The sequence below is a fragment of the Podarcis raffonei genome, chromosome 8 (genome assembly GCF_027172205.1).
Source record: "Podarcis raffonei isolate rPodRaf1 chromosome 8, rPodRaf1.pri, whole genome shotgun sequence".
Taxonomy (NCBI): domain Eukaryota; kingdom Metazoa; phylum Chordata; class Lepidosauria; order Squamata; family Lacertidae; genus Podarcis; species Podarcis raffonei.
In genome coordinates this window covers 92,166,653-92,180,039 of record NC_070609.1, presented here as the reverse complement: position 1 = coordinate 92,180,039, position 13,387 = coordinate 92,166,653, and the positions used below count along the sequence as shown (strand labels likewise).

At 49.6% G+C, this 13,387-nt stretch overlaps 1 protein-coding gene across 2 annotated transcripts; it reads right to left on the bottom strand.

Annotated features, from left to right (window-relative positions):
• Window positions 1-316: 316 nt before the first annotated feature.
• On the bottom strand, window positions 317-11,014 carry NKX6-3 (NK6 homeobox 3). 2 transcript variants are annotated; one of them, XM_053401616.1, is made up of 3 exons: window positions 10,149-11,014; window positions 6,187-6,350; window positions 317-596 (listed from the first exon to the last, which is right to left on the bottom strand). In XM_053401616.1, the coding sequence occupies exons 1-3, from the start codon at window positions 10,528-10,530 to the stop codon at window positions 369-371; spliced, it is 774 nt and encodes a 257-aa protein (XP_053257591.1). In that variant the 5' UTR covers window positions 10,531-11,014; the 3' UTR covers window positions 317-368. The 2 variants fall into 2 exon arrangements, with proteins under 2 accessions (XP_053257591.1, XP_053257589.1); XM_053401614.1 differs by having other exon boundaries at window positions 6,187-6,356; window positions 10,149-11,013.
• Window positions 11,015-13,387: the final 2,373 nt, after the last annotated feature.

The following is a 13,387-nucleotide window of genomic DNA, read 5'->3' as shown; positions in this document are numbered from 1 at the left end:
GGTCAGTCTCCTCGATACTAGCACATCTTGAACAATTGGGGGCATGTTTTCCGCATGATTCAGTTTGAACCAGGAAAACTGGCTGTGGAAGGTGACTATTGGCTCGTGCCTGTGACACAACCTGAGAGCGAGTGCCTCCCGCAACCCCTGGAGTCATTTTGTAAGTGGTTTGAAAATATTTGCTTTTCTTTTTTTATAAACAGAGAAATTAAAGCCTATGTGATGAAACTTCCCTTTGCTGCTGGAGAGGACTTGAGGGTCGGGGCATGCAGCCAGGAAGGCTTCGCGGCCCGAGTGCGGCGTGAGCCCCGCCCCGTCCTGCCGCCTGAGCTGCTCCTCTTCCCGCTGGCCGGAGTCCTCGCTGCCGCTCAGCCGCTGGGCGAGCCCAGGCCGAGCACCGAGAAGGCGGCGCGGTGCTTGCGCAGCAGCAGGCGGATCTTCTCGTCGTCCGAGTCCGGGTCCAGAGGCTTGTTGTATTCGTCGTCCTCGTCCGAGGCTGGGCGCTCGCCCGCTCCGGCCGCCGCGCGGGGCGAAGACGACGAGGGCTCCAGGGCGCTCTTCTTGCGCCACTTGGTGCGCCGGTTCTGGAACCAGACCTGCAAGGAGGCGGACGGGCAGCGGGTCAGGGCAGCGCGCAAGGCCGGCAGGAGCCGAGCGCAGGCGGAGCCCACCAAGGCAGGACGGGCTCGCGGAACAGCCGCCCCAGCCGCCAGCGCGCCCGGGGGAAACGCGCCCCGCTGATGGGCTTCTGGCTGCAGGCTCTTTAAGGCAGAGGAGCCCTGCCGGCGGGGAAAGATGGCAATCTTACTTCTGAATTGGGGGTTGTCACTTCACCCCAGAGGAAAAGGGGCTGGCAGGGGTTTGTTAAATGATAGCTGAAAAAGAGGTTTATTGATCCAGCGGTGCCTCTTCAGTTTCTTAGGCATACTGGATCTGAATTTTGAATCGCTGTTCTCCACAATGTCCCTGAAGGAGGACCAGAGGGGTCTGAAATGCTCTGGCTCAATAAACCCCTTTCATTTTTTCCATTCTGCTATTTGTTTCCACTTCCACTTGCTTTTTGGAGTTCCTATTTTTGTTGCACTAAATTATCGACAAACCAAGAGTTCTCTGGTAAAAGAACTAGACATTTGAAAGAAATTCCCCCTTTTCAAACTCCTGCAGCATTTTAGTCCTGGCCTAGAGAAATTTTAGTGCAATGGCCTCCCCAGTTTTGAACACAACTGCAGATCCAGTTTTACCACTGTTTTAAATATTATTTCAATTTTCTTGAAGGAACCAGGGCGGGTGGGTGTCCCTCCTCCTTCTAGACCTTTTTTCTTGGCCCACAGCTTCTTTCTTTCCTCCACTAATATAGAGAAAAGAAGCAATAGTTTCATTTGCCATCAAGTGAGCTAAAATTCATTTCTCAGAATAGAGTTTTCAAAGAAAAAATATTTAAAAATCTTTCATTTCCCTCCAAGTATATATGGCAAAATGCCCCTCACACAATTTCACCACCCACAAAAAGTGTGAAGAGTTTTGGGAGGCCATTTTAACTCTGTCTTAGTTTAAATTATATTGACTTTAGGGCTACAACATTTAAGACAATCCATTTGTTAGATCAATTGATGAAAAACTGGTGCTGCGCCAAAGCCTGCCCTTCTGTTTCTGGAGAGATTTCTTCCCAGGGTGTCCTGCCCAGAGGAAGAGGAGGGGGGCAAATACACATTGGTCTATAAAGCCCTTAACAACACGGGGACCAGTTTACCCGGGAGATGGCATTGCCCCAGGTGTGTCCTCTTGACTGCTTAGACCTGGGGCTACATAACCCTCACTCCATGTGGCAGTGCCAAAAAGGATACAGGGAAGGGCTGGGAAATCCAAAATGGAAATGTCGCCTCTGGCTCCTGCTTAAAATCTTTTTGTTTAGGCCAGACTACCCAGATATCTCGTGTGCTGATGTGCATTTTAATCTGCTTTTAGCTTAGCACTTATTTCAATTATTATCTGAATGTTTTAAATTGTTGTTTTTACCTGTTCTTATCTGTTTTTACTCATATTCGTATTGCTTTATTCTTTTTGTAAACTGCTTTGAGTTTTGTTTTTGTTTTACAGTCAAATTTTATGAAAACAAATAAATAAAATAAAATAAGGTTGGGGCAGTTTGGGCAACCAGTGGAATCAAACCTGCACCAAGAGATTCCCTGGCTTCTGCCTCATTCTCAGGCGGCTCTAGAATTCCATTGTGCTTTTAATGGGTGTGGGATTGAGCTTAGCGCATCCCTCAAGGTGGTGATGTGCGGAGTTTCTTTGGCCACATTGACACCATACATTTAAAGTGCTATGATACCAGTTTAAAGAATCATGGCTTCTGGCCCCCACCAACAAATTTGGGAAGCTGTCATTTGTTAAGGGTGCTGAGAGTTGTTAGGGGGCCCTGATTCCCCCCATGGATCTACAAATCCCAGAGTTCCCTATGAAAAGGGATTGACTGTTAAACCACTCTGGGAACTGTAGCTCTGGGATGGGAATAGGGCTTGCCTAGCGACTCTCAGCCCCTTTAACAAACTACAGCTCCCATAACTGGGGGGGGGGGGAGCTGTGAGTGTTTAAAGTGGCATGAATATGGCCTTTTTCTGTCCAGTAAATATTTCTTTAGTGGTTTGCAGCCTCCCCTGCTGCATACACCCAAGAGAGGATGTTGCCTCATGGCACCCAGGGAGGCTACAGAGTGCAGAGTGCTGGAGGGATGCTAGAAAGAAAGAAAGAAAGAAAGAAAGAAAGACCCTTTGATCACTTCAGATATAATATAAGCACCACAAATCGCACACATGTACATGACAAATTAACCAAAATTTTCTCTCCCTTTTGAGAATTTATTTCTCATTAATGGTTTAAAAAAAGGTAAATAGAAGAAATTTCTGCCACAGCACTGTTAAAGATCTTTTGATTAAAAGGGGCCAGCAGAACTGTTTTTAGAAGTCAGATATTTTTAATACTGCACCTGGGTTGCAGTCTGGCGCACAGAATGCCTCTTCTAAGACTGTGTGTGCTGCCATTCATTTTCATTTATTACATTTGTACTTCACCACCTTTCCTCCTTGGAGCTCCAGGTGGTGGGCAGAGGTCTCCTCTCCACTTATCCTCACAAGAATCCTGCGAGGTGGGATTGGCCAAGAGTGAGCGATGGCACAACGTCACCCTGTGAGCTTCATGGCTGAGTGGGGTTTGAACCCAGGTCCAACCCTCGTGTGCCATCTGAAAACAAAATGTGCCTCTTTCTTTGGAAATATTCTCATAGTCATATGCAAATGCATTCAGATTTAACCATGTAACTGGTGGACTAAAACAAATGCAATCCATTGGCTTTCTTTAACTGGGTGGCAGGTTAATTAGTCTGCTTAGACATGCAGCCATTTTCAAAAAAATAATTTGGATGCAATACATAATGACAATTTTGAAAAAGAATGATGTTCCAAAAGTCTATCACTAATAAACTGCTATTCATTGCTAATAAACTACGATTAATTCTTGAACTTCTAAAAACCTCAATAGTAGCATAATTTTAAAACCAAAATAAATCTGCCACTATGTTTTGAGGGCTTGGGACACGGGTGGTGCTGTGGGTTAAACCACAGAGCCTATCAGAAGGTTGGCGGTTCGAATGGATGATGGACTCAAGGGCATCCTGATCAAATTTGCAGATGACACCAAACTGGGAGGGGTGGCTAACACCCCAGAGGACAGGATCACACTTCAAAATGACCTTGACAGATTAGAGAACTGGGCCAAAACAAACAAGATGAATTTTAACAGGGAGAAATGTAAAGTATTGCACTTGGACAAAAAAAATGAGAGGCACAAATACAAGATGGGTGACACCTGGCTTGAGAGCACTACATGTGAAAAGGATCTAGGAGTCTTGGTTGACCACAAACTTGACATGAGCCAACAGTGTGACGCGGCAGCTAAAAAAGCCAATGCAATTCTGGGCTGCATCAATAGGAGTATAGCATCTAGATCAAGGGAAGTAATAGTGCCACTGTATTCTGCTCTGGTCAGACCTCACCTGGAGTACTGTGTCCAGTTCTGGGCACCACAGTTCAAGAAGGACATTGACAAACTGGAACGTGTCCAGAGGAGGGCAACCAAAATGGTCAAAGGCCTGGAAACGATGCCTTATGAGGAACGGCTAAGGGAGCTGGGCATGTTTAGCCTGGAGAAGAGGAGGTTAAGGGGTGATATGATAGCCATGTTCAAATATATAAAAGGATGTCACATAGAGGAGGGAGAAAGGTTGTTTTCTGCTGCTCCAGAGAAGCGGACACGGAGCAATGGATCCAAACTACAAGAAAGAAGATTCCACCTAAACATTAGGAAGAACTTCCTGACAGTAAGAGCTGTTCGACAGTGGAATTTGCTGCCAAGGAGTGTGGTGGAGTCTCCTTCTTTGGAGGTCTTTAAGCAGAGGCTTGACAACCATATGTCAGGAGTGCTCTGATGGTGTTTCCTGCTTGGCAGGGGGTTGGACTCGATGGCCCTTGTGGTCTCTTCCAACTCTATGATTCTATGATTCTATGATTCTATGATTCTATGATTCTATGAATCCCCACGACAGGGTGAGATCCTGTTGCTCGGTCCCTACTCCTGCCAACCTAGCAGTTCGAAAGCACGTCAAAGTGCAAGTAGATAAATAGGTACCACTCCGGCGGGAAGGTAAACGGCGTTTCCGTGCGCTGCTCTGGTTCGCCAGAAGCGGCTTAGTCATGCTGGCCACATGACCCGGAAGCTGTACGCCGGCTCCCTCGGCCAATAAAAGCGAGATGAGCGCCGCAGCCCCAGAGTCGGCCATGACTGGACCTAATGGTCAGGCGTCCCTTTACCTTTACCTATGTTTTGAGGTGATGTGTGCTAAGAATTTTGCAATGAGACAATGCTTAACGGCTTGACCGAGCTTTGGAAAACCTGAAGCAGTAGCCTGCCAGGGAAGCTTGTGGCAGAGAGAGGGCAGGCCCTGCCGTGGGGCAGCGTAAGGCAAGCACCTCAGGTGGCAAATGCCAAGGGGCAGCAGGGGCAGCCCCCTGGCTGCTTACCAAGACGGAAACAAGATTCCGTCTCTGCACTCGGCAGCAGCTCTATGTGGGGAAAGGGCCTTGGACAGTTAGATCACAGTTGGGCCACCTTTCTGCACATGAGTCATTGCAGAGTCAGGTACAAAGTGTATTGGTTTTCAACTTGCTCCTAGGACCATGTCATTCCAAGCTCCACCTGCTGATTTCTGCTCATCCAGCACTTGTGAAAAGCTGACAGAAGCCAGTCCTTTCTCCTGTCCTGCTCAGCTGGTGACTCTGAAAGCAGGAGAGCATGTTTTTAATTCTATAGCACATGTAAACACACACACGCCTCTGTTTTGGAGCCTGTTGTGGTGTGACACAGGCAGAAACCCTGCTGAGGCAAACTGCTCCAGCTCTCCTGCTCCTGTCCCAGTGCCATTTGAGGCAAAGCCCATGGCATAACTCTGTGGGCTTCCCTGCACATATCACCCACGTGAGTGAAAGGGACACAGGCTGCACACAGGCTTGTTATGCATCTTTAGCCCTGATCAGCAAGTTGGCTTTGGGGGATGGGACACACTTTGAGACGGGGGTTAAGGGCAAAGAGCAAGCATTTCATTGGTCACCCCTTAAAGCATGGGCCCTCAAACTTTTTGGGGTTCCCAGAGGCACTGTTGAAAATCTCAGAAACTGTTGTGAGCACCACAAAATACAGAGTGCACAGGACCTAACCCTCCCTCACCACCAAAGAACTGCTTCCCCAGCAAACAAAGCAGAGACAAAAAAAGCAGGAACCTCCCCCCCCCACAAACCAAGGAAACCCAAAGCAACCTCTGCAAGCAAAAAAGGGGGGGGGAATCCCCAACAATTGGGATGAATGGGTGTTCAGCCATGTGCCTGAGGGTGCTCTGGTGCTCACAAGCACCGCATTGTGAGCCCCAGATTTAAACTGCTGTCCCACAAAGTCCCATCAATGCCTCTTCTCCAGCTTGTTCTTTCACCTCCCAATTGGCAGTGCCTCTTTGGAGACTGGATTTGGCCCAAGGGCTGCCAGTTGCTGACCTGGGCGAATCAGAGCCTATGGGTGCTGCTGCTGATTCCCTGCCCCCGCCCTCCCCCAGCTTGTCTCACAAAGGTACAGGGAGCTCACCTTCACCTGCGATTCACTCATTCCAAGGGAATAGGCAAGTCTGGCCCGCTCAGGCCCAGCCAGGTACTTGGTCTGCTCAAAGGTTTTCTCCAGGGCAAAGATCTGGTGGCCCGTGAAGGTCGGCCGCGTGTGCTTCTTCTTGTGGAGGCCGTCACCCACAGGCCCTGCAGCTGTGCAGAGGGAGAGGGGCAGCGTGAGGCCTGAGGGGCACTGAAGCTGGCTAGTGCTCCCTTCCCTGTGCACCAGGCAGGATGAGCCCTCCAGCCGCCCCTGCCCCAGACACACACCAAGGCAAATCTATGCCAGCCATCCCTAGGAAAGCAATCAAAAACAAAACTGCCCATCTCATCATGCCCTTAGACCACTCTGCCGCATGACCGTACTTGGAGTGCTGCGTGAGGTTTGGCTCGCCTAACCTCAAAGAGGACCCTGCAGAAAGAGGCTCAGAGAAGGGCTGCCCAAATGATCAAGGGAATGGAGAGACTCTGCTATGAGGAAAGGCTGCCGCATTTGGGACTTAGAGAAAAGACAATATGAGCTGACGTGGTAGAGGTCTATAAAATGATGCCCAGCGTGGAGAAAGAGAGTTGGGAAGAGTTTTTCTCCCTCTCTCCTCACGCTGGAACTTATGGGCATCCAATGAAGCTGTATGTTGGGAGACCCAGGACAGAAGCATAGTGCATAGCTAAACTACGGAACTCCCTGCCACAGGGGGCAGAGCCGGCCACCAACTTGGATGGGGAAATTAACGGAAGACCAGGCTAGCCGTGGCTACTAGCCGCAATGACTATGCTGTGCCCCCACCATCAAAGGCCTGGCGCCTCTGAAGGCAGCTGCTGGGCATCGCAGGCAGGCAGAATGTCTCATGTGCTGCTTGCAGGTTCCCCCCCAGGCGCCCAGGTGGCCACTGTGAGATCAGGGTGCAGGGCTGGGGGGGGCATGGGCCTGATCCTGCAGTCTCTTCCGAGGTTCTTAAGCTACCACAGGTTGAGGAGGACCTTTTTTAGCTAAAAGATTCACTTCTGTGCACTGTTCTGTCAGGCCTATTCGTCATCTGGTGCTGGGCAAGGAGAATGAACCAGACACCTCACAGGTTGAGGACCTTGGGGAACAGGCCCGTACCTAGGGGTGCCTTGAGGTGCCCTCTGGCCTGACCCCAGAGGAAGAACCTCGGGGCATGTCAGAGGATGGGGTGGGAGTGCGCCCCCCCCCCAATCCTTGAGAGTGCAGACAACAAAATCTCTGGGCCCAGGATGAAGGACAGTAGCTCAGGAGGTCTCCATGGGTACAGAATGGGCAGGCTACTCGTGAGAAAGGGACTGCAGTGCACCACAAACCCTGTTTGTGCTGGCAAAGTTGGCATTTCTGCTGCTGGGGCTGAGCCCCTGAGGGAGCCCCCCGAGAGTGACACTTCCTGACGGCTGAATGCCAGTGGGAGAAGCAGGGGGAGCAATCCAGGCACATGTCTCCCTTTGCAAAGTGCACTGCTCTCCTCTGCTCATGCTCACAGAGCCCTTTCTGTTTTCTGTCGGGGCAACCTATATGCCTCATTGGGGGTCAAGACGCGTTCCAGTCAGGTAAACCTCTCTAGGGGGCCTAGCAGGGCTGGGGGGGGCATGGCCTCAGGTTCCCCGCTCTCAGCCTACCCCTGTCTGCCCCATCACTTGCTCCTCTGCCTGTCCGAAGTGCTGCTCTTAAGATAGTATTCTTATTTAATAGCGTTATTTATTACTTGGCACATGATTACTCCAGAAAGCCAAACAACTAGGTCTACCAAACACATCTGGGTGGCTTGTGTGTGTTTTATTAATCTAGCAGCCTTGGGTTGGGTGCAAATCTGGGTTGGGTGCGACTTGTGGCATGCCTTCTCAGCCCCCTTCCCAGCAAAACACCAATGCCAAAGCTATATAAGCTGTTAAGGGCCCCCAAAGGAGCTTTGGGGTGTGTGGGGGGGTGTTGATTTGAGAGACCATCTCTTCTTCCCCATGAAGCCCCATCAGCTGAAGTCGCCTTCCCAGGATTTGCTCTGCACTCCAGCCCCTGAGCAGGTGCACCGGGGGGGGGGGCAAGGACATGGCTGGCCCTTTTTATTCTGTGAACCCCCCTGAAATCTTATGATGAAGGGCAGTATATACATTTAATTGATAAATATTAATAGTGATGATAATAACCAGGCAGAGAGGGGCTTTAGATACTTTGGTTCATTGTATCAATATTTTATTGTTGCAAAAAGAAATTTTGCAGGGATGTGAGCTGTGGCCTCGGTTCCTCTGATCCTTCCCCCATCCCTACCCCCACTTCCGCTGCAGAAGAGCCCCCAGATCAGGCCAATGGCCCACCAGACCCTGTTCTCATCCTGTTGCCAACCAGGTCCTTACGGAAAACCCTTAGGCAAGACCCAAGTAAGAGCAAGACCCAGGCCATCTCCTCTTGTCTCCTGCAGCTTCCAGCAACTGGCATTCAGAAGCATCACTGCCTCCAAACAATTTGCATAAGACTAGTTAGAACTAGTCTTCCCCAACCTGGTGTCCTCCAGAAGTGTAGAGCTGGGAGGGACCATTTAGTCCAACCCCCTGAAGCAGAGAGCAGCTGCAGGGAATGCAAAGTGATGCTGGACTCCAGGGCAGCCTTTATTGCCCAACTTCCCCAACCTTTGCCCAACCAGATGTTATTGGACTCCACTTCCCATCAGCCTCAGCCACAGCAGCCATTGGTTAGGGACGATGGGAGTTGTGGTTGAAAAACATGTTCCCCCCTGGTTTGGGGAAAGCTGCCCCAGAGGAACCTCTGCCTCACCAGATGGTGCTAGACTGCCACTCCCACCGTCCCTGACCATTAGGCCTGATGGGAACTGGAGTCCATCAGCATCTGGAGGGGCAGAGGCTCCCCACCCGCTGCCCTAGAGGATGTGATGGGGCACAGCTCTTCCCTTTGCGGAGGGTGGGTTTGCCACGTGTTTCTCCTTCCACCAGGGCTGTTTCCCTGGCACCTGTGCCCATGCCACACTAGTGCCCCTGGCCTTTTGCACACTTCTTTATGGAGCCCCATATCAGCAGCACCCGGCTACCCGGCGCCGTCTGTCATTCCAAGGGGCACTTTCGTGGCAGCCAAGGGTAAACTTTGCTTGATTCCGAGAACCGCTCCCTTTGCCCAGGAAAAGCAACGCAGAGGGAGGGCAAAGGAGCCAGTCACCTTCCTGCAGCTTTCTCAGGCACCTGTTCCAGAAAACCAGGTAACCTCCCCTCCCCCCACTTTCTGCAGTGACCAATCTCCAAACAAATGTGAGGTGGGGGTGAGAGATACATGAGGGATCCCAGGGCTCTCTGACCTAGAAGGCCTGCCCCAATCCAAGAGGTGAAAGGCTGCCTGTGGTTATTAAAACTCTGCACATGCTCAAGGATACTTGTCTGCTTGTTTGCCATGTTATCTCTAGTTACTTTTTCCTGTCATTGCTGTCTCTCACACTCTCAAAACCTGTAAGCTCCTGGTTCCAAAATATGCTGTTTTTCCTCCTGCATGTGACTCTGTGAAAGCACTACAAACACCGATGACTCTACATGCAAACCTGCCTCTTTCTGGTGCCCTTTGACTTCTTAAGCGCCCCCTCTCTTCCCCAGTCAAACAAAGTCCAGCATGTTTAGCTGCCTTTGCCTGTGTTCATTCATCCTTCAACTTTCTCTCTTTTTTCTTCACTGTGTTTTTTCACTTGCTGTTCAAATGCATACTGCAAGCCCCTTGAGGCAGGGAGTGCCCAAGTTGCTCCACATACTTGAATGATGCCATAATGAACAATCATAACTACTTTGCGTATTCCAGGACCAAGTTCTGCCCTCGGTTCAGCCTTGCCAGTTTCCTTTCGCCACCCAAGGCCATCGCCTCACCCTTACAGATACCTCTCCTGGCTACTCCCCCCCCCACGTCCCCCCAAACCCACCCCACCCCATGGCTAGTTTGCTACTCACGGTTGCCACATGGCCGAGCTCCATGCCACTCCTGTCCTGTGTCTGCCCAGCAGTTCCGACCTCTGGCTGAGTATTCGCTTCCGGCTTTGGAGAAGTTCCCCACTTGAGACCCGTAGTAAAGGCTCTGGGTGCCCAGTCCGTTGAACCCACCAACGTGGGAGTAGCCCGAGAGAAGACCCCCATTCGGTGGAGCCACTGGCCTGCTCAGGATGTCGCTGATGCCATGCGGTGTGCCAGCAGCCAGCTGGGCACTCAGCCCAGGGGGGCTGAGCTTGTAGAAGGAGTTTTGCACTGTATACTGGCACATCGAGGCCTTCACCTCTGGGAAAGGGGGCAGAGGAGGGTTGTTGAGAAGGAATGTCCCCTGGAGGTTGGTGTCCATCACTAGACTGCCCGCTGGGAGATGAGCCTAATGAGGTTTGGGGGGGTCAATCATGCAGCTTTTAGATTCCCAGAAGTGCATGGCACATTGGCAGTGCCATCTCACAGAGACCCTGCTTCTACTTGGCAGCCTCCCTGCTGGCACAGAGGCAGCTGGTGGTCTGGAGCAGCTCCTGCTGGCCAAGGGAACTGTGGCTCAAGTCCATTGGGTGCCTGGCTAGCGGACCTCCCTGTGCCCCAGAGATTCTGAAGTCAAAACTGGCCAGCCACCAAGTTTAACTTCAAGGGAAGCTTCATTCCCTCTGATAAAAGATGGGGCTTATTAGAATACTGGGCCTCTGATAGGCTGCTGTGCTGGGTCTCCTGGCTCTCATTGGCTGGGCCAAGGACAGGATGTGGATTGGCTGCTCCCAGACAAATTACCCTTTGAAAGATCTACGGTCAACACCAGAACCTTAACGCTTCGATAGCGGGGGGGCGGGGGGGCGGCAGAGAGCCTGCCTTTGCCTGGGGTGTGTGATGGATGATAGAGTGGGAGGGGTGGGGGTGTTTGTGCAAGAGAGAGAGAGACTCTGCACCTTTGTAGGAGACAGACTCTGATTATGGGCGAGTGCAACAGAAGGACCATGGATAGGAAATGCGGGTGCAGCTCTCCAAGGAGCAGGATGAGGCCACAGCCTCAGGCGGTTGGTTTCGGTGGGCCTTTACAGGGCAGCAAAATGGGAGGTCAGACAAGCCTGAGCCCTGGTCCTTGGGGGAAGCCCTACAGGAAATAGATGGGAATCTGTGCAAGAGATTCTGCTCCTGCATGGTAGGGAATATTGTTTTATTTATTTTTTAAAAGGCTGTTGTGGAACGTCCTGGGGGACTGGGACTGGGGATTGACAGATCTGTCCATTTCACTTTCTCAACAATGTTACTTCTATTTTTATTGATTACCAGTAAAATGCTTGGGAAAGGGCAATATTTTATCATTAAAAAAAAAATCAAAAGGAAAAAAGTCTGGCTTAGGTATCTTTTCTGCCTCCATTCCCACTAGCATGGATATAACACAGTGGAATGCACATGAACAAAAAGGACCTTCATTGCCAGGGGGTGGGGGGGGGCAGTCCGTGAGCCAATTTTGGTCTTCCATGTCTGGTGTGACCCATGGGGCCATTTCCCCCAAACCAAGGCCGCCTGCCCACCAGCCCACATCACAGTCTTAAAACGCTTTGCAATTGGGAAAAGTACTTGGAAGCCACTGCAGGTTCCCAAGTGCCTGGCTGTTGAGGTCCTGCAAGACCCGCCCAAGAGATTTTCAGACAATGTCAATCACACGATGTCATAATAATGTCATGTGATTGACAGGTGGGTGATTTTGATAAGGACCCAACCCATGTAGCCAAAAAGGTTCCCTACCTCCCAAAGTGATGAAAAGTCCATTGCAATTCTTCCTGCAGCTTAGCCAATAAAGAGAAGGAGATTGTGGAGATGCCGGCAGGAACCGATGACTGAACGGGCATTATGGCTAAAAGAGTTCAGTGAACTTAGAGATACAGTGGTGACAAGAGACGGATGTCTAGGCCTCATTCACAAATTTACAAATCGCCATGTCTGAATGCTGTTCATCCAGGAGTCCTTCAGGAATGCAAAGGTGAAGTTGCTGATCTCTAACAAAAATATTATTATTATTATTATTATTATTATTATTATTATTATTATTATTATTATTATATCTAAAACCATCCTCTGTTCAAGGACTGATCTGGACCACAGAGGGGCTGAAGTTAGAATATTTTACTTTATTTTATGTTATTTGGACCTTTGGATCCAGAAAATGACAGGCCAGTTAGCTTAACATCTGTTCTGGGCAAATTGGTGGAAAGCATGATTAGAAGTATGCCCTCCCAAGGATCTATAAAGGGGCCTGTACTTTTAAATTTGTTTTTAAATGATCTGGAGCTAGGAGTGAGGTTATTATTATTATTATTATTATTATTATTATTATTATTATTATTTCTTATTTATATGCTGCCTATCTGACTGGGTTTCCCCAGCAACTCTAGGCAACTTCCATCAAATTAAAATGCAGTAAGACACCAACCATTAAAAACTTCCCTATACAGGGCTGCCTTCAGATGTCTTCTAAAAGACAGATAGTTGGTTATATTTCCTTGACATGGGAGGGTGTTCCAAAGGGTGGGCACCACTACCGAAAAGGCCCAGGATTATGGACAACAGCGAACTATTCAGGGTGATAAAGCCCAAAAGGGATTCTGCAAAGCTCCAAAATGATGTTTCCAAACTGGGTGAATGGTCAATAAAATGCCAGACATCATTCAAGGTAAGTACAGTGATGCACACTAGGGTAGGAAAACCCTAAATTTAGAATCAATTCCGAGGGTGTCTGAATTGATTATGACTGACCAGGAAAGGGATTTTGGGGTCATAGTGGGCAGTTTAATGAAAATGTTGAGACTGGTGTGTGCAGGAGGAGTGAAAAAGTGAAAGGAAAATGGAAATCCAGTGTCCGGGGTCATGGAAAAGGATCAACAATAACGTACCAATGTCAGAATGCCTTTATGCAAATCTGATCACCCCTGGAATACTGTGGACAGTTCTGGGCATCCCAACTCAACAAGGATATTGCAGAGTCAGAAAAGCATCAGAAAAAGCAGCCAAAATGATTAAGGGGATGAAGTGACTTTCCTGTGAAGAGAGCTTACAACATTTGCGGTTTCTTTATTTTAGAAAAAGGCAATTAAGGAGACTGTGTTGGAGGTGTATTGATTTTACACAGTATGGAGAATGTGGATAGGAAATTTTTCTTCCTCTCTCATTGTACAAGAAACCCAGAGGAGTAATCCAGTGAGCGA

Coding starts and splice junctions, on each gene's coding strand:
- NKX6-3 (XM_053401614.1), bottom strand. CDS start 10,530: ATGGACACCAACCTCCAGGGGACATTCCTTCTCAACAACCCTCCTCTG. Junction 6,357..10,148: donor AGCTCGGCCATGTGGCAACC/GTGAGTAGCAAA, acceptor CCCTCTGCACAG/CTGCAGGGCCTGTGGGTGAC. Junction 597..6,186: donor TGAGTGAATCGCAGGTGAAG/GTGAGCTCCCTG, acceptor GCCTCCTTGCAG/GTCTGGTTCCAGAACCGGCG.